The sequence below is a fragment of the Actinia tenebrosa genome, unplaced genomic scaffold (genome assembly GCF_029948245.1).
Source record: "Actinia tenebrosa isolate PJP-AT-01 unplaced genomic scaffold, QUT_ActTen_1.0 PGA_scaffold17__23_contigs__length_9995812, whole genome shotgun sequence".
NCBI classification, from domain to species: domain Eukaryota; kingdom Metazoa; phylum Cnidaria; class Anthozoa; order Actiniaria; family Actiniidae; genus Actinia; species Actinia tenebrosa.
The window spans coordinates 7,955,730-7,970,626 of NW_028292577.1; the positions used below are offsets into that span (position 1 = coordinate 7,955,730).

Here is a 14,897-nt window from a genome sequence, read left to right on the forward strand (position 1 = left end):
ACTCTGTGTTTATTCCACTCTTCGACACTATCTTGAAGTGACAAAGAGTGTACGTAATGAAGGCAATTCACGACTGCTCATATCCTACGTGAAGCCTTATCGACCGGTTAGTACTAGTACTATAGGTCGATGGATTAAAACTGTCCTCCAAGCAAGTGGTGTTGATACAACAAAGTTCAAGGCTCACAGCACCAGAGCAGCTGCTACATCCAAAGCAAGCCAGATGATTCCAACTGATGAAATATTGAAGCACATAGGATGGTCTCAAGTTTCAACTTTCCAGACATTCTATAATAAACCTGTGCTTACTGATTTTGCTGCAGCGGTATTAAGATAAATTGTTATTGTCATAATAAAGTTTTGTTTTGTTTGTCAATAGTGGTTGTGTCCACAATAATTGCTTTAAAGTCTCATGTTAACCGGAAGTGACGTCACCGTGATTTGGTAGAATTGAAAAATTAAACGAGCCTTACCTGTAAGGTGAAGTTTGATTGTGATTCTACCAAATCCAAGGTGACGCGCTGAGGGTTAACATGCCCTCCCTTACAGTTATTCTGTTTTCCCACCCGTGCTTTTTACCCGTTTTTTCTCTATATCGTGTCCACAACATTTAAAACTCTGAGCATCCACGGCAGCACGTGTGCATCTCATGTTAACCCTCAGCGCGTCACCTTGGATTTGGTAGAATCACAATCAAACTTCACCTTACAGGTAAGGCTCGTTTAATTTTTCAATTATATTACACACTTGAAGTTCTGTACCGCATGATTTCAAGCTCGACTAAGATTTACGATATCTAAAAACACTTAGAAAAATAGCTTTGCGCTTAGCTTTGCAATAGTATTCTGCTTGAATAAAGTAATAATGCCGATAAAATACTGGAAATTAAAAATAGGCATTTCCCAAAGATTTAGTTTGACAAACTGATAAGTCAATCCGGCACAACTTGCAGATGAGAGCTGACTTGTCAACGCCCACTCCACCCTTGAATCATGAAACGAGCGGCTATTCAATCCACTGTTAAGAATCAAGATCCGAACAATAACCTACTATCCTTCTACCAGGCAAACAAACTACTCCATCTAACCTCTTCTCTCTAATAATTGCAATTCGGTGCAACTCTAGAAGCCTACGCAGACGTACTTAGTGTCTGTCATGCAACATTTCCCTCGCCACGTGGGGAGGGAAACGTTGCGTGTCAGACTTCAGGTAACTGGAGGGTTTAGGATGAAGAGGAAAAGGCGTTTTCTTTCTTTTACTTTTCTAATCTAATCTCCTATGTGTAATCACGTCATGAACAGAGCGCAATACCAGAGGTGGGCTTATAACCGGGGCATGGGGCTTATATTAAACTGGAAGGATCAAGTTCCGTGCTTATGACCGTAATTTTACCGTACGCAAAAAATATGTCCAAGGCATCCGATGGGCATCCGATTCATCGTTATGCCGTAAGCAATGTACGGGATTATAGGTCGGTCCATAGGCGGAGGAGCTGTGGGAACCGCAGGTACCCTTTCGGTTTACTGCAAGTCTAAAGTCTAGTCTCATGGGTTACCTGTGTCAGCAGTACCCAGTCTTATTGACCGAGAACAACATGGCGGACGAGGTCACTTTTGAGTTGAGTCGCTTTAAAACTAAAAAGGCTGATATTTAATTCATTATAGACATGGAAATGCAAGAATTGAATGCAGATAGTTCTGTTGAGAGTTCAGACAAGAGAGAGAGGGTAAGTATGGAAGTATAAAAGAACCGGACCTGAAAAAACTGTGCACAAGTCTTGCAAGAAACTTTGCATAGTAAGATTATTCTAAAAGAGCAGGTCTCCTTAATAAATTTTCACTGGAATTTTTCCCGTCACTTCTGGGATTCTTTTTGAAAATTTTTGCTCTATTTTCATAGAAAAAGCAAAAGGGGAAATACAAGAATAACAAGAGAAAGTTAGAATCTGTGGAAGATGATAATGATATTGGAGATGGTAGCTGTTATCAAGATGGGAAAATAAATGGTAAATATCGTAAAGTATTTTTTGTAGTCAGTAATAATCTTCTTAGCTTGCATTAAAGTGCAGAAGGGGATTTGAATCATGGAAGGGAAGGGAAATGATTAAAGACTCATCCTTTAACAAGTCCTATCCCTTAATTCTCCTCTCACCAAAGTTAAATAACTATGCTCTCACCAACCTTATCTCCTTGTCCCTCTCTGTAGCACTACAATAATAGCCTACATGTATGGAGGCTAGTAGATAAATTTATGTTCTTTACTATAAATTATTTTTTTAAATGCGGTTTTTAAGCTCAAGTTTTGTGTGATTTACTAGGTCAAATATCTTCAAAAAAGAAGAAAAAGAGCAAATCAGGCAAAGAGGTACACTACCACTGTATTTGTGTATAAATTGTGAATTGTAAATAAAATGGCAATAAAAGACAAACTGAAAGGCAAACTTATTGATGGAAACCCCCTTCGTAATACAGACTTACTATTCCTCTTATTGTTACAGGGCCATGGAAAAAGTAAGCCTTTTTTTACTCTGCTGCTAAGGCAACACTTCAAACACAATAAAAAACTAGGTGAACGCTTGAAGCTGAGAGATATCCAAGAACTGATATTATATTGTATGTTGAGAAAGACCAGCCATGAGCAATTGAGTTGGTGTCAGGTTGGAAATCGGAAGAAAATCAAGAAAGTTGTAGTGATACTGTTGAGAAGTGTTGGGGAAAATGACTTTGCACAACATGTAACAAGCTTTCCTTTTATAACCAAGGAGTTAACTTCTACTGTGAGTATAACAATACATGCCTATCATAGATTATTCCTTCTAGGGCTTAAAATACTGTAACAGCCTGTTGTTGAACAATGCCCACCCAGAATTTGAACTTATCCAGTAGAATCTTTGCCTTGCTGGTCAATTTGACCAGTAACATTGAGCCAGAAACAGGGTATGACTGAGCTAAAATTAACTTGGCTGGTGATCATGACCAGCAACTGACCCACCGTTATTTTAAGCCCTGCCTTCAAGAAGCTGCGCACTTCAACCTCAACTTAAGCAAATGCTTTATTTAGTTATATTAATGCATTAATCTGTGATTTATAGGTTGTTCCAACAAATGCGTCAGGAACAGATTTCACCTTTCAACATGCTCATGAGACGCTTCTTTCGGTTCCCTTGTCAAAGTCACAGTTAAAAAAGAAAATGAAAAAATCACGAGATAAAATCAACGATAATGGTATAGTCATATCATAAATATCATATGCAACTTTTGTAAGACTAAAGATTTCAACACTAGTTGTATTGTTTTGTATTCTATTAGGTAAATGTATAATGTTGAAATTAATTGTAGAAAACATCTAGACTTTTGTTTGATGCATTATGTAAGAACTTATTATCATTATTATTGTTTTTGATAATATTGTTATTATTTTTATTGTTATTATTATTTTTATTACTGATGAGCATGATGATGATGTGATGGATGATGATGGTGATGATGGTGATGATTGATGGTGATGATGATGATTGATGATTGATGATGATGAGCATGATGATGATGATTGATGATGATGAGCATGATGATGATGATTGATGATGATGAGCATCATGATGATGATACATACACTTCTTTTATCAGAAACACTTGAGAAGATTCATGAAGATGGATGCAGCTCAAACAAAGAATCTTATCCCTCAAGAGGTTTGACTTGCAAAACATTTTAATACACTCGGTGCATTAACAGTTTATCAGTAGGGTGACAATAGGTGGATGGTTGGGTGTGGATACAATTTATATACAATTTTGGTGTTTTTTTACTATTTAATGCTATTCCTAAGAATTCTTACCAATAGTGTTATTTTTTACATGTAAAGATATCATATAATATCTTCACATGTGAAGATATCACTGGCTATTGTTATTTTACTGTTGCATGCAACATTGCATATAACCAGTTATCTGAGCCTAAAAAGCTAAACCAGCTGAACCATTACTTTTTTAGGTGACAAAGATTTACCAGCAGTACCAGTAGACAAATCTGTTTTCCTTTTAAAGGGGGACTAGCACGAAAATTGGTCAAATTTTCAAAACTCTTCAAAAAGTCGCTGTTATGATCAATATTACTTACATAAATATACCCTTAGCATTTTTTTTACATATTACCGCAAGAAATTCGTTAAATTTTCGTTTTTCTTCTTGGCCGCCATTAATCAGTTGTCGCTTGTCTGTTCACTCGGGGGAAACTGGGTCGAGCGCATATGACGTCACTTACTCAACCCAAACAAATCAACGTGAGAACTTTTCTAAGGAAGACTAGGAAGTACGGGTAGCGCGCCGGTAATTCGGAGCTTTATCTGTATTTATTTCCTCAAAAATTGAAAGCTATTAAGATTGCCATCTAATTGTTGTGTGGTTCAGGGATGCAGTAATAAATCTGATCCAAAAAAATGGCATTTCAGTGCATTCTTCGCCGATTCACAAGCAGGAACACGCGAAGTGGAAGCGTTTTGTCACGTTGCATCGCCTTAACTTCGAGCCTGAAAATCGTTTCACTGTGAGCTCTGAGCATTTTGAGGATAGCTGCTTTGAAAGAGCAGTGCATGTGGAAGGCTCAAAGAGAATACTAAAGCCGGGATCTGTACCAACCCTTTGGAAGCCCGAAATCAACAGTCAGGACGAACTTATCAGTGACAGAAGCCGCCGAAAGGTGATCAGCCTAAACTTCTTTACGCTTTAGCCAAAAAAATTATAATACTCTTAAGATTTTAGGTAGGTAGTGGTGAGAATTCAAAATTGCAATTACTATCATAACTTCATAGGATCAGCATACTCTTGCTTGCTTTTTAATACCTTTATATTCATCTGAGTGAAACTTTTCGCGGCGCGCCGACATATTATATTAAAGCGACCAGATTGCGCCAACATTATGCATTGTTTATTGATCAATGAGTCGTAATATTTCAATCAATGGATTGCAAGCCAAGTCCGTAAATTAAAAGCAAAATGCTTTAAAACAATGTGGCTTTTTTTGTGGTGTTTACCGAAACAAAAGTCACTTATTTCAACTCACAGCTCACAGTAACGTGCGAAAATCTATCAAATAAGATATGTTCTGATTTGCTTGAATTAGACGGTACATTGAAATAGTAAGTCATCGCAAAAACACAATATGAACGGGTATGGGTAAACAATTATATAATTATCAATTAACGAACGATGATTCAAATACGATTGATAATGCGACTGGAGATACGACTGAAAATACGATGATTCAGCGAACTTCCACCTCTTCTTCAAAGCGTTTGTTCAACATAGTAAGTTGCTCTTCTTCTACGGCTACTTCACGTTGATATTTCAGGCTTTCTTCTTGAGTAGCCATCGGCTCAAAGTCTTCAGCACCAGTGGAAATAGATAATTCTTCTAGGTCTGAGCCAGAACTCTCAGAAACGTTGGAAGAACTCCAAGAATAGCTCTCATCCGCCATGGTACCTACTTAATTTTACTAGTTTACAAGACGCTTGTTGAGTAAGTGACGTCACAAGAAGAAACCGCTGACGCAAACTTGCGGACTCGGCAGGCGACAACGAAGCAATGGCGACCAGCGATTTTTCATGAGTTTTAAGTCGAAAATTTAACCGTTTTCTTCCTAAATGGACGAAATTTCCGTGAAATAAGAAAAATCAGGTTATATATCACCACCTGGGGTGAAGAAATTGGCGTTTAAAATTGACCAAATTTCGTGCTAGTCCCCCTTTAACTAAAGATCAACTAAAATCCAACAAATATCCTGTGAGATGTTATGATGAGGCAGCTAATGATGAAGATGGTAAGTCATGATAACAACAGTATATGTAATACAGGGACAAGCAAGCACCCAATCTTGGACAAAAAGAGTAATAAGAATTTTCAATCATGTCATAAAAAAATAAAACTTTGGTCATAAAACATGATCTAAAAAAAGGCTGTCGTCAACCAACATTGTTTTGGAGGGAAGTTGCTCATTGTAAGGGAACTTACCTTTTGAACTCCAAAATCCTCAACTATTTTGTCCAAGATTTGACCTCTGAAAGTGGAGGGGGATACAATGTATGAAAGATCGATAATACTATAGATTTATACTTGTACTTAAAAAAGTGGATATGCCAAATTTTCCTTGCCCTTCCCCACATCTATGAACCAGATGTTGCCATAGTAACCTGCTGCCATGGTAACAATCTGAAGTCATCACTCTATGCATTTGCCAGACCTGATGAAAAGCTTTTGTACTAAAACGTTTTGCTCATTGCATTTGATATACTCACTCAGGTTTTCTCCCATGCATCACTCGCGACTCTCCTACTAATGGTAACTCAGAGGAACAGCCTGTTTTTGCTGTGGATTGTGAAATGGTATGTCAGTAGTTTCTTTAACTTAAATCATTTTGATAATTTTAATATTTATCTTCATGATTTAATTTTTTTTTTTTCCCCTTAAAGAATTTTTAGTTTAAAAACTCATGGATAATTTAAAAAATGAACCTAGGATTGGATAAATCCTCTTTGCATAAAAAGGGAGTTTAGACATATAAACTGTGATGTACTCATTCAATAATGGGCCTTTATCATGTAGCATCTATGTTGGCTGGAACAATAAATTGCCTCACATTCAAGTGCTTCAGGATGAGGTTACACATGGTTAAGCAAAGGCTTTTATTCTCATGGGATTAAACATGGTGTGATAAAGGTCCTTAACAACATTTATTATGCTTTTATTTTTCAGTGTGTAACATCAGAAGGCCATGAATTAACCAGGATATCAATAGTAGATGAGTCGATGAACATGTTATATGACACTCTCGTTAAACCAGGCAGGCCAATACTGGACTACAAGACTAAGTATGCTCACCACACATAACTATATTCATAATGACTACATGTAGTCCAAAATGTTTTTTTTTGGGGAGGACAAAATAAAATCAAAAATTATTCGCAAGCTTGTGGCCCTTTCTAGATCAAAAAGACCTCTTCTATCTTGGGCATAATGTTTTGCCCATTTCAGACCACGTACCATTCCCTAGAGTACCATTTTTTGTTTAACGGTTGCAAGTAAGAAGACACATGACTATGGATACAACTCATTGACAAACAAAGAATCTTTTTCTCAAGAGAATGGCACATGGTATGAAATGGGAGAACATTTTGGCCAAGGTAAAGAGGTCTATTGGAATTTAGAAGTTAATTTTTGCAAAGAGAGGAAAACCAGATAAGTGGTCAGCTAATATCAATCAGGGGTAATAATAAAGTATTAGTGCAGTCGCCTCTCATGTCTGGGGTCTGAGGTCTGATTCCTGGACTCAGTATCACACATGTTTGTTGGGTTTTCCCCTTAATTTGATGGTTTTCCTGATTCTCCAGTTATACTCCCTCTGCAAAACCTAACAAGCTAAATTTCAATTTAATCTGTGAACTCCCCTCACCTGACTTTGATCAGCACAGAGGTGTATGGTTAGAGTAAATGAGGTTAGAAGTATAATGAGAGTTTGGATTGTTTTTATCTAAGGTACAGTGGAATAACAGCAGAAATTCTTGAAGGGGTTACTGTGACTTTACAAGATGTTCAGAAACAAGTAACAGCCTTACTACCAACTGGTGCAATCCTGGCAGGACACTCTTTAGATTGTGATCTTAATGCTCTCAAGGTAGGTCTTGCAACTGTTATATTATACAGGGGTAGGGCTTTAAGGTTTGTAACATTTGCAAGAGTGGATTAATCAACATTGTAGAAGTACCCACTACTGTATCTTCCTTGGAACAGATACTTAAGATCCTATAAATTTTTTCTGTCACAGATGTACCACAACAAAGTCATTGACACAGCCGTTGCATACAAGGACAAGAGGGGAGGATATTTCAAACCATCACTTAAGTTCTTAGCTGAATTTTATCTCCAGTAAGTACTGTGCAGTGTCTTGAGCAAAAATGAGGGTGTCAGAAGGAAATACAAAATTGTAATGACTTACTGGTAATATATTACAAAACAATATTGTAATGTGGATAGGCTGTTGGTTCTTTAATAGTAGGATGAAGGTAGGGTATACATTGGCAGTTTATTGGTAGGGTGTTGATAGAATGTTGGTAGGGTGTTCGTATTGTGTTGGTAGGTTATTTTTTAGGTTGTTAGTAGGTTGTTGGTAAGGTGGTAGTAGGGTGTTGGTGGGTTGTTTGGTAGGATTTAGTAGGATGTTGGTAGGGTGTTGGTAAAGTGTTGGTAGGGTGTTGGTAGGTTCTTGGTAGGTTGGTTATTAGATATCACACCAACAATGATTTAGAGCTGTATACTATTAACTTGTGTACTCTATATACACCTTACACCCCCCCCCCCCCCAATCCATTAATGGCATAGGACAGACATTACTTATCTTGGCTCTTTAAAATAGTAAGATGCACTGATCTTGATCATATTGACATGATATATCCAACTGCTTATCTCTCATCATTTTAGGAAAAAAATTCAGAAAGGCTCAGATGGTCACTGTTCAATAGAAGATGCCAAGACTTGTATGGAACTTGTCAAACTAAAATTTCGGGAAGGTAGTGTAGTTTGGAAATTCGGTTTGAAATATTAATTTTCAAGCATTTCTTGACGCGTATATTTTTCTAGAGTGGAGTTCCATTACCTCAAACCTCCTGGCTCAGGGAAAGGGTTTGAAGTAACAGAGTTCAAGATATAGAGAGTAAAATAAATGTTGGGGTATAAGTCCATGGGATGCTAGACTGCGAGCTAAGTCCCTCTATTTCCCTTGGTCACTGTCCGGTCTGTCTGTCCGTGTCGATTGGTCGAGGAAGATTGGTTACGAGTCAAAAGTCCCGGGGGGAGGGGGCTGGGGAGGCTGCGCAGGCTAATGGAATGCGTTCTCAAGTACAAGTAAAGGGGGTACTTCAAAATATCCAGGGTTCAAGAGGACAAAACGCCACTGTAATAGTAATAATGAATACTTTATTTAACGAGGGTGGCACGTATTAGTATAAAAATACTAACAAACCTGTGGCCGTCAAAAACTATGTAATATTTTGACAGAATGATAATTAATACTTTGCTTTTCATAGGTCCAACTTTTGGTTTGGCAGGGAATGCATCAGAAGGGTAAGTAAAGATGTGTTAAAATAACGGCCGATCAGTCGCTGGTCATGATCACAGGCCAAACTAACTTTAGCTCAGTCATACCTCATTTCTAGCTCAACAATACTGGTCACAATGACCAGCAAGGCAAAAATTTGACCAGACATGTTACAGTTCTGGACGGACATTGTCTGATGTCCGGCCGTTATTTTAATCCCTGTACAGGCTTCAGTTAGCCTTATCATCGAATAATAATCACCTTTTAAAAATCGTAATTCCGATGAAGGCTGTCACAAGCATAGCTGAAACGGTCATGCCTCTTAAAAAACCATGCGTTTTAAAACAGAAAAACTTACTAAGAATTGCAATATTGAACGAAATCCTTTTTTTCCTATTTCTAGATTGTTTGACAAAATGGACAGTGAAAAGAAAACATGTAAGAATATGCAAATGTGTTTTCTCTCCTTACAAATGTATCCGATATTCCATGAATTGATTTAGCTATTTCTTAAATTCCAATTTAGGTTCAATGCTAGATTATCCATACATAGCTAATTTGTGCAGATCAGGAGGACACAATGTTGTGCCGTGTACCTCGGATAGTGAGGTGAGTTAAGGACGGTAGCTATTAATTTCAGCGCGCACACTTTCTGCGCATATCTACATCGAGGCGGGATTCCCGCGGGATTTAGTTTAAGAGCAGAACTCGCAAATGCACAGAAAACATCGGCTTAGGACAGACAATATTTGAGGCCAAAAACAATGTTTTTGTTAATATTCTTCATGCGAACTTAATTTTCTCTTTCTTCCTCATTTAGATTGTTTTAAAGGCAGCAAATCTCATCAATTCATCTGACTTCACCTGGATCCATCTTCAAGCTGTACAACATTTCTATGAACGTAATGTTTGTCATCACTGAATATGTTATTTGTAGAACAGCCAAGACATCTGTTTGTCCCGTCCACACGTATCTGACACGTCTTTATATTTTCGTCAAAGAAGACAAAAAATACGAAAAAGTTGGGTCACAGTAGCCTGGGAATGAGGGCCGGCGGCAAGACAGCTAAACGCGCTGTGATTGACTGAAACAAAATTCACCGTTCAGTAGGTCGTTAGTGTGTTAAATATTTACTCTTCTTTTATCAGTTCTTGATCTTGTTGTTCTCTTCCTTAGGGCTCAAAGACAAAGCAATGAATGAAGAACAGAAAGAGGTAGGACGAAGATTTGCAGTGATGGATCTAGGGGTGGTTGAGGTCTCGTAAAGGCAATCTTGTTGTTTACGCTCAATTAATGTTCTCCCATTTCAGACCACATGTCATTCTGTAGAGTATCACTTCTTTGTTTAACGGTTGCAAATGAGAAGAGACATTAAGAGTAGATGTCAGCAAAAATCAAACAAAATCGAAATTTTCTGGCAACAGTCAAAAAATCGATTTCGCTTATATTCAAGTATAAGGTAGACATATAGCCAAAACAAATCGTGGTATGCTTCGTTTTTAGAAATATGGCTTTATTTCCGAGAAAAACGAGGAAAACCAATTTGTGCATAATTGACCCTCTGAGAGAGCCAAAATATCATCCAACTTCGAGTGCCTCGCGTGCCTTGACAAAAATATGTATGGACTTGAGTATTGAAAAACTTTTTTTAACATTGTCTTGGCTTTAAATCTGTGAAATTTTATTATTTTCCAATAAATCTATGTTGGCGAAAAATTTTTTATTACCAAGTTACTTTGATAAGTCATCAAATATAAAGAACTTTCAAAAAATATTTAAACCATGTGCTATATAAAATAAAAGGTCGATATTTAGAATTTGAGAAGTTAAAACAATGTTCTAATCGTGAGTAAAGTGATTGTTTTGGGTATTTTGTTCTGCGACGAGTAATGGAGATTTAAAATTGGAGAAATTTCGAAGAAAAAGCGGCCGTTTGGTACGATCAAATAAATTTAAAATATTTCCTTAAAGAGCAAAATATTTAAAAAAATGCAAACTACTAGCTTGAAATACTATAAAACTACATAGTTTGAAAAGATGGATTAATAAAATTAAAATTATCCACAATAAAGGAGCATTTTTTCAGAGTCAAGTGCTTTTACTAACAACAACAGCGTTGCGTTACCCAAAGTTCGTGAACGCGCGGCATTCTAAAAGAAGTGGGTGTGGCCTTTGATGCTACCGCGTCACACCTTTACATGTCACGTTCGTATTGACAAAGACGAATTCTCCTGAAAATATCCTTATACGTTCTAGCTTCTTTAGAAGTAGGCTTTATTGGACCATAAAGGATATTAATATACAGTCATTATCAATCATTACGCTTTAAAAAAATAAAATATGAAAGTAAAATCCGTATATCGCTGGCTGATAAACGATTTTTAGAACAGTCACCATTAAACGTATTCGTAAAGTAGAGCAATTTTCTCCAACTTTAAACCCTTATTACTCGTCGCAGATCAAAATACCCAAAACAATCACTTTACTCACGATTAGAACATTGTTTTAACTTCTCAAATTCTAAATATCGACCTTTTATTTTATATAGCACATGGTTTAAATATTTTTTGAAAGTTCTTTATATTTGATGACTTATCAAAGTAACTTGGTAATAAAAAATTTTTCGCCAACATAGATTTATTGGAAAATAATAAAATTTCACAGATTTAAAGCCAAGACAATGTTAAAAAAAGTTTTTCAATACTCAAGTCCATACATATTTTTGTCAAGGCACGCGAGGCACTCGAAGTTGGATGATATTTTGGCTCTCTCAGAGGGTCAATTATGCACAAATTGGTTTTCCTCGTTTTTCTCGGAAATAAAGCGATATTTTGGCAAATGAAGTATACCACGGTTTATATCGCATCAAGGTCTTCCTAATACTAAAATATGAGCAAATTCGATTTTTCGACTGTTGCCGGCGTATGTTCGATTTTTGCTGACATCCTCTCTTAATCGTAAGCATGACAACTCAAACAAAGAATCTTGTTGTCTAGGGAATGACACGTGGGCTGAAATAGGAAAACACGATGCCCAAGCTTAAATGTTCTAATAATAAAAGTGAATAAAAGGGAAGCAAAGCGTGAACTACTGGGATGGAATAAACCAGAGGAAGTAAAAGTAATGAGAAATGGAGAAAGGAGAATAGGACAGAGAATATTCCAACTCAATTTTCTTTTGTTTTACCAGGAAGTGTTGAAGGAACTGGACACCAGAGTTCGTGAGATATATCAAGATATACCAGACGACTGTTTAACATTGGTTATTATGGGCTGTGGTGACATCAGGGAAATTATAAGGTAAGGTTATATTGAAAAAAGTCAAATTTTATTGAAACCTTAAACTCTGTGCTGATCAAAGTCAGTTCACTGCTAACTAACGGCAAATGGAGCCCTGAAACAACCTCTAGGCTGATCAAAGTCAGGGCATGGCTAACTTACAGACTCAACCCTGAACCAACCTCTGGACTGATCAAAGTCAGGGCATGGCTAACTCACAGATCATACCCTGAAACAACCTCTGGACTGATCAAAGTCAGGGCATGGCTAACTCACAGATCATACCCTGAAACAACCTCTGGGCTGATCAAAGTCAGGGCATGCCTAACTCACAGATCATACCCTGAAACAACCTCTGGGCTGATCTAAGTCAGGAAACGACATTATTTTAAAGATCGAATTGCAATTTAGCCTGTTAGGTTTTGTGGGGAGGGAACAAAACCAATCGAATGAAGGGAGAGATCTACTCACATATGATACCAAGTCCATGAATCAAACCCGAGACCACAGACGTTAGAGTGGAGTGTGCTACCGTCAATCATTGATATTAGAGACCTTTAGCACGACGTTCTTGCTAGGTTCCGCAAACCTCAAACTGCAGTCCGACGTGAGGCGTTTTCCGTCCAACGTTCGACATTTAGCAAGGCGTCATAACGAAGTCGTTGCTGGAAGAGCCGCCATATTGAATTTTATTGATCCTGAGTGTTTCTCCGTGTTTATTATTTTATCTGTTATTCTTTTACAGATTACAAAGAGATCCTAGTCCAAGGACAGAAGAACTACGTAAAGCTGTACAAGAAGCAAAGAAAGGCCTTTGTTTTATGAAATTTACTTAATCTTGCCATGTACATTTTATATCCAAGACTACATCCAAGCTACAAACTACTTGTCATTTCCTAGTTACTTTATTGTTAATAAAATAATAATGATAATAATAATGGGAGGTTCTTGTATAGAGCATTTATGCAACGTCTCAATGCGCTTTACATTAATGACCAGTGGAGGACTTTACGGGCTGCATATTAAAATCACAGAATCTTTCAAACAAATTATTGATAAACAATTATTTGTAGATGTAATCGATTGCTCAAAACTCAAAAGTGACATCCGGTTGAGCTGTCCAATCGTGTGAGTAACAACTGTCCAAAACAGCAATTACCTACTGAGACCTAACCGACTGCAGATCGACGTCGGGCTTTTTTTTCTCCGTGAATCAAATTTGCGAACGGCCGAGTGCATTCCGAGCGTCAACGATTGATATTCCCGAGACTTGACAGCTTATTTCCCATGGTAAAATGTGCGGGAATATTTATCTTCCCCAAAGACGTGTCTTTCTTTGGGTGGGCTTGATCAATAGACCTATTTAACTTGGATGTAATGTTTCCCCCACTTTAGCCAACATGTCATTCCCTAGAGTAACATTTGTTTTTGCTTAAAGGTTGCGCACGAGAAGACGCATTAATATAGATACGACTTCAACGAAAACTTATAATTTATAATTTTGAGACTTTCATAAGTTAGTATCAAGAGAAAATAACTAGTTCGTTTTCTCTCGTTAATACACATAAAGCTGTGCTGTGTTTTAAAGAAGAATGAACAAAAAACATTTTTGGAGAATCCGGGTATCGATCCCGGTACCTCTCACATGCTAAGCGAACGCTCTACCATTTGAGCTAATCCCCCTTTCAATGAAAAAAAAAAAAGAATTTTGATGAACTTATTGCTGCTGAATTAAGACCAACACTAATCTAATTTATTTCCAAAAATCAGAAACACCATAGATGATCTAAAAGTAAAGAAATACTTTGAGTATTTACGTGCAGGAATCGTATTTTGGCAAATGAACGATTTCCCGTTCATAACTAAAAAGAAAGGCGAAGAAAGGACAGTTTTTATAATAACGCTACGCTCCTAATGAACATAGGGACTTTTGCCGCTTAACTGCATTTTTAAAAATAAGTAGAGACTGTAAATCAGTAACATATTGAAAGCTAAAAAGGTACTTTGAATCATGATTGGAAATATCCAAAAGAGTTAGCAGAGCAAGGTTTCGATCCTTGGACCTCTGGGTTATGGGCCCAGCACGCTTCCACTGCGCCACTCTGCTTTGATATGTTGTTCATATTTCTTATCATTGTTTCAAAAGTATTCTTGGATAATGAACCTATGAAATGATTTATTTTTACTCGTTTACGGTGCTACAGTATTAGAGATTATTACACCTCCATACTTGGACGGCAACGCGTAAATTTCGAGAAATAATAGACGAATATTCCTCTGCAATGCAAAGGACAAAATCAAGCCAACAATAAGCTCAATTCTTGCCTCAATTGTAAGCCGGTGAAAGAATACTACCCAAAGCTTTCTAGAACTATGAGCTACATGAGAAATATTCATGAAGTAAACAATTTAAAAAAATACATTTTTTATTAATTTATTGTTGTTTCTTGAGTGCCCTGTTTACTCCCTCTAATAACATGCACCCCACCACGCCCACTTCAGTGAAGGCTCAATTTAGTACCAGCGGTCAATCA

The 14,897-nt window shown here is 37.2% G+C and overlaps 1 protein-coding gene and 1 non-coding gene across 4 annotated transcripts; one reads left to right on the forward strand and one right to left on the reverse strand.

Moving 5' to 3' along the window:
- The first annotated feature begins 480 nt into the window (after positions 1-480).
- On the forward strand, positions 481-13,412 carry LOC116291223 (uncharacterized). Of its 3 annotated transcripts, XM_031698364.2 has the most exons (21): positions 481-711; positions 1,665-1,726; positions 1,900-2,005; positions 2,318-2,364; positions 2,498-2,776; positions 3,092-3,224; positions 3,627-3,689; positions 3,991-4,036; positions 5,741-5,814; positions 6,294-6,376; positions 6,747-6,862; positions 7,527-7,665; positions 7,816-7,916; positions 8,469-8,557; positions 9,074-9,110; positions 9,488-9,522; positions 9,611-9,693; positions 9,905-9,986; positions 10,262-10,299; positions 12,275-12,384; positions 13,109-13,412. In XM_031698364.2, exons 2-21 carry the CDS (start codon positions 1,667-1,669, stop codon positions 13,197-13,199), a joined length of 1,812 nt encoding a protein of 603 aa, XP_031554224.1. In that variant the 5' UTR covers positions 481-711; positions 1,665-1,666; the 3' UTR covers positions 13,200-13,412. The 3 variants fall into 3 exon arrangements, with proteins under 3 accessions (XP_031554224.1, XP_031554223.1, XP_031554225.1); XM_031698363.2 differs by lacking the exon at positions 481-711 and having other exon boundaries at positions 1,569-1,726; XM_031698365.2 differs by lacking the exon at positions 481-711 and having other exon boundaries at positions 1,708-1,726; positions 2,498-2,510.
- Positions 13,413-14,398: 986 nt separating this feature from the next.
- Positions 14,399-14,470, reverse strand: Trnam-cau (transfer RNA methionine (anticodon CAU)). Its single transcript has one exon. It is a non-coding gene; the product is annotated as a tRNA-Met (tRNA).
- Between the last annotated feature and the right edge of the window lie 427 nt (positions 14,471-14,897).

What these genes read in the sequence shown, in the direction of transcription:
- LOC116291223 (XM_031698364.2), top strand. Translation starts at nt 1,667, where the DNA reads ATGGAAATGCAAGAATTGAATGCAGATAGTTCTGTTGAGAGTTCAGAC. An exon ending in AGAGCAAATCAGGCAAAGAG is followed by an intron (nt 2,365 to 2,497) that starts GTACACTACCAC and finishes TTATTGTTACAG; the next exon opens with GGCCATGGAAAAAGTAAGCC. An exon ending in GGCAGCTAATGATGAAGATG is followed by an intron (nt 5,815 to 6,293) that starts GTAAGTCATGAT and finishes ATACTCACTCAG; the next exon opens with GTTTTCTCCCATGCATCACT.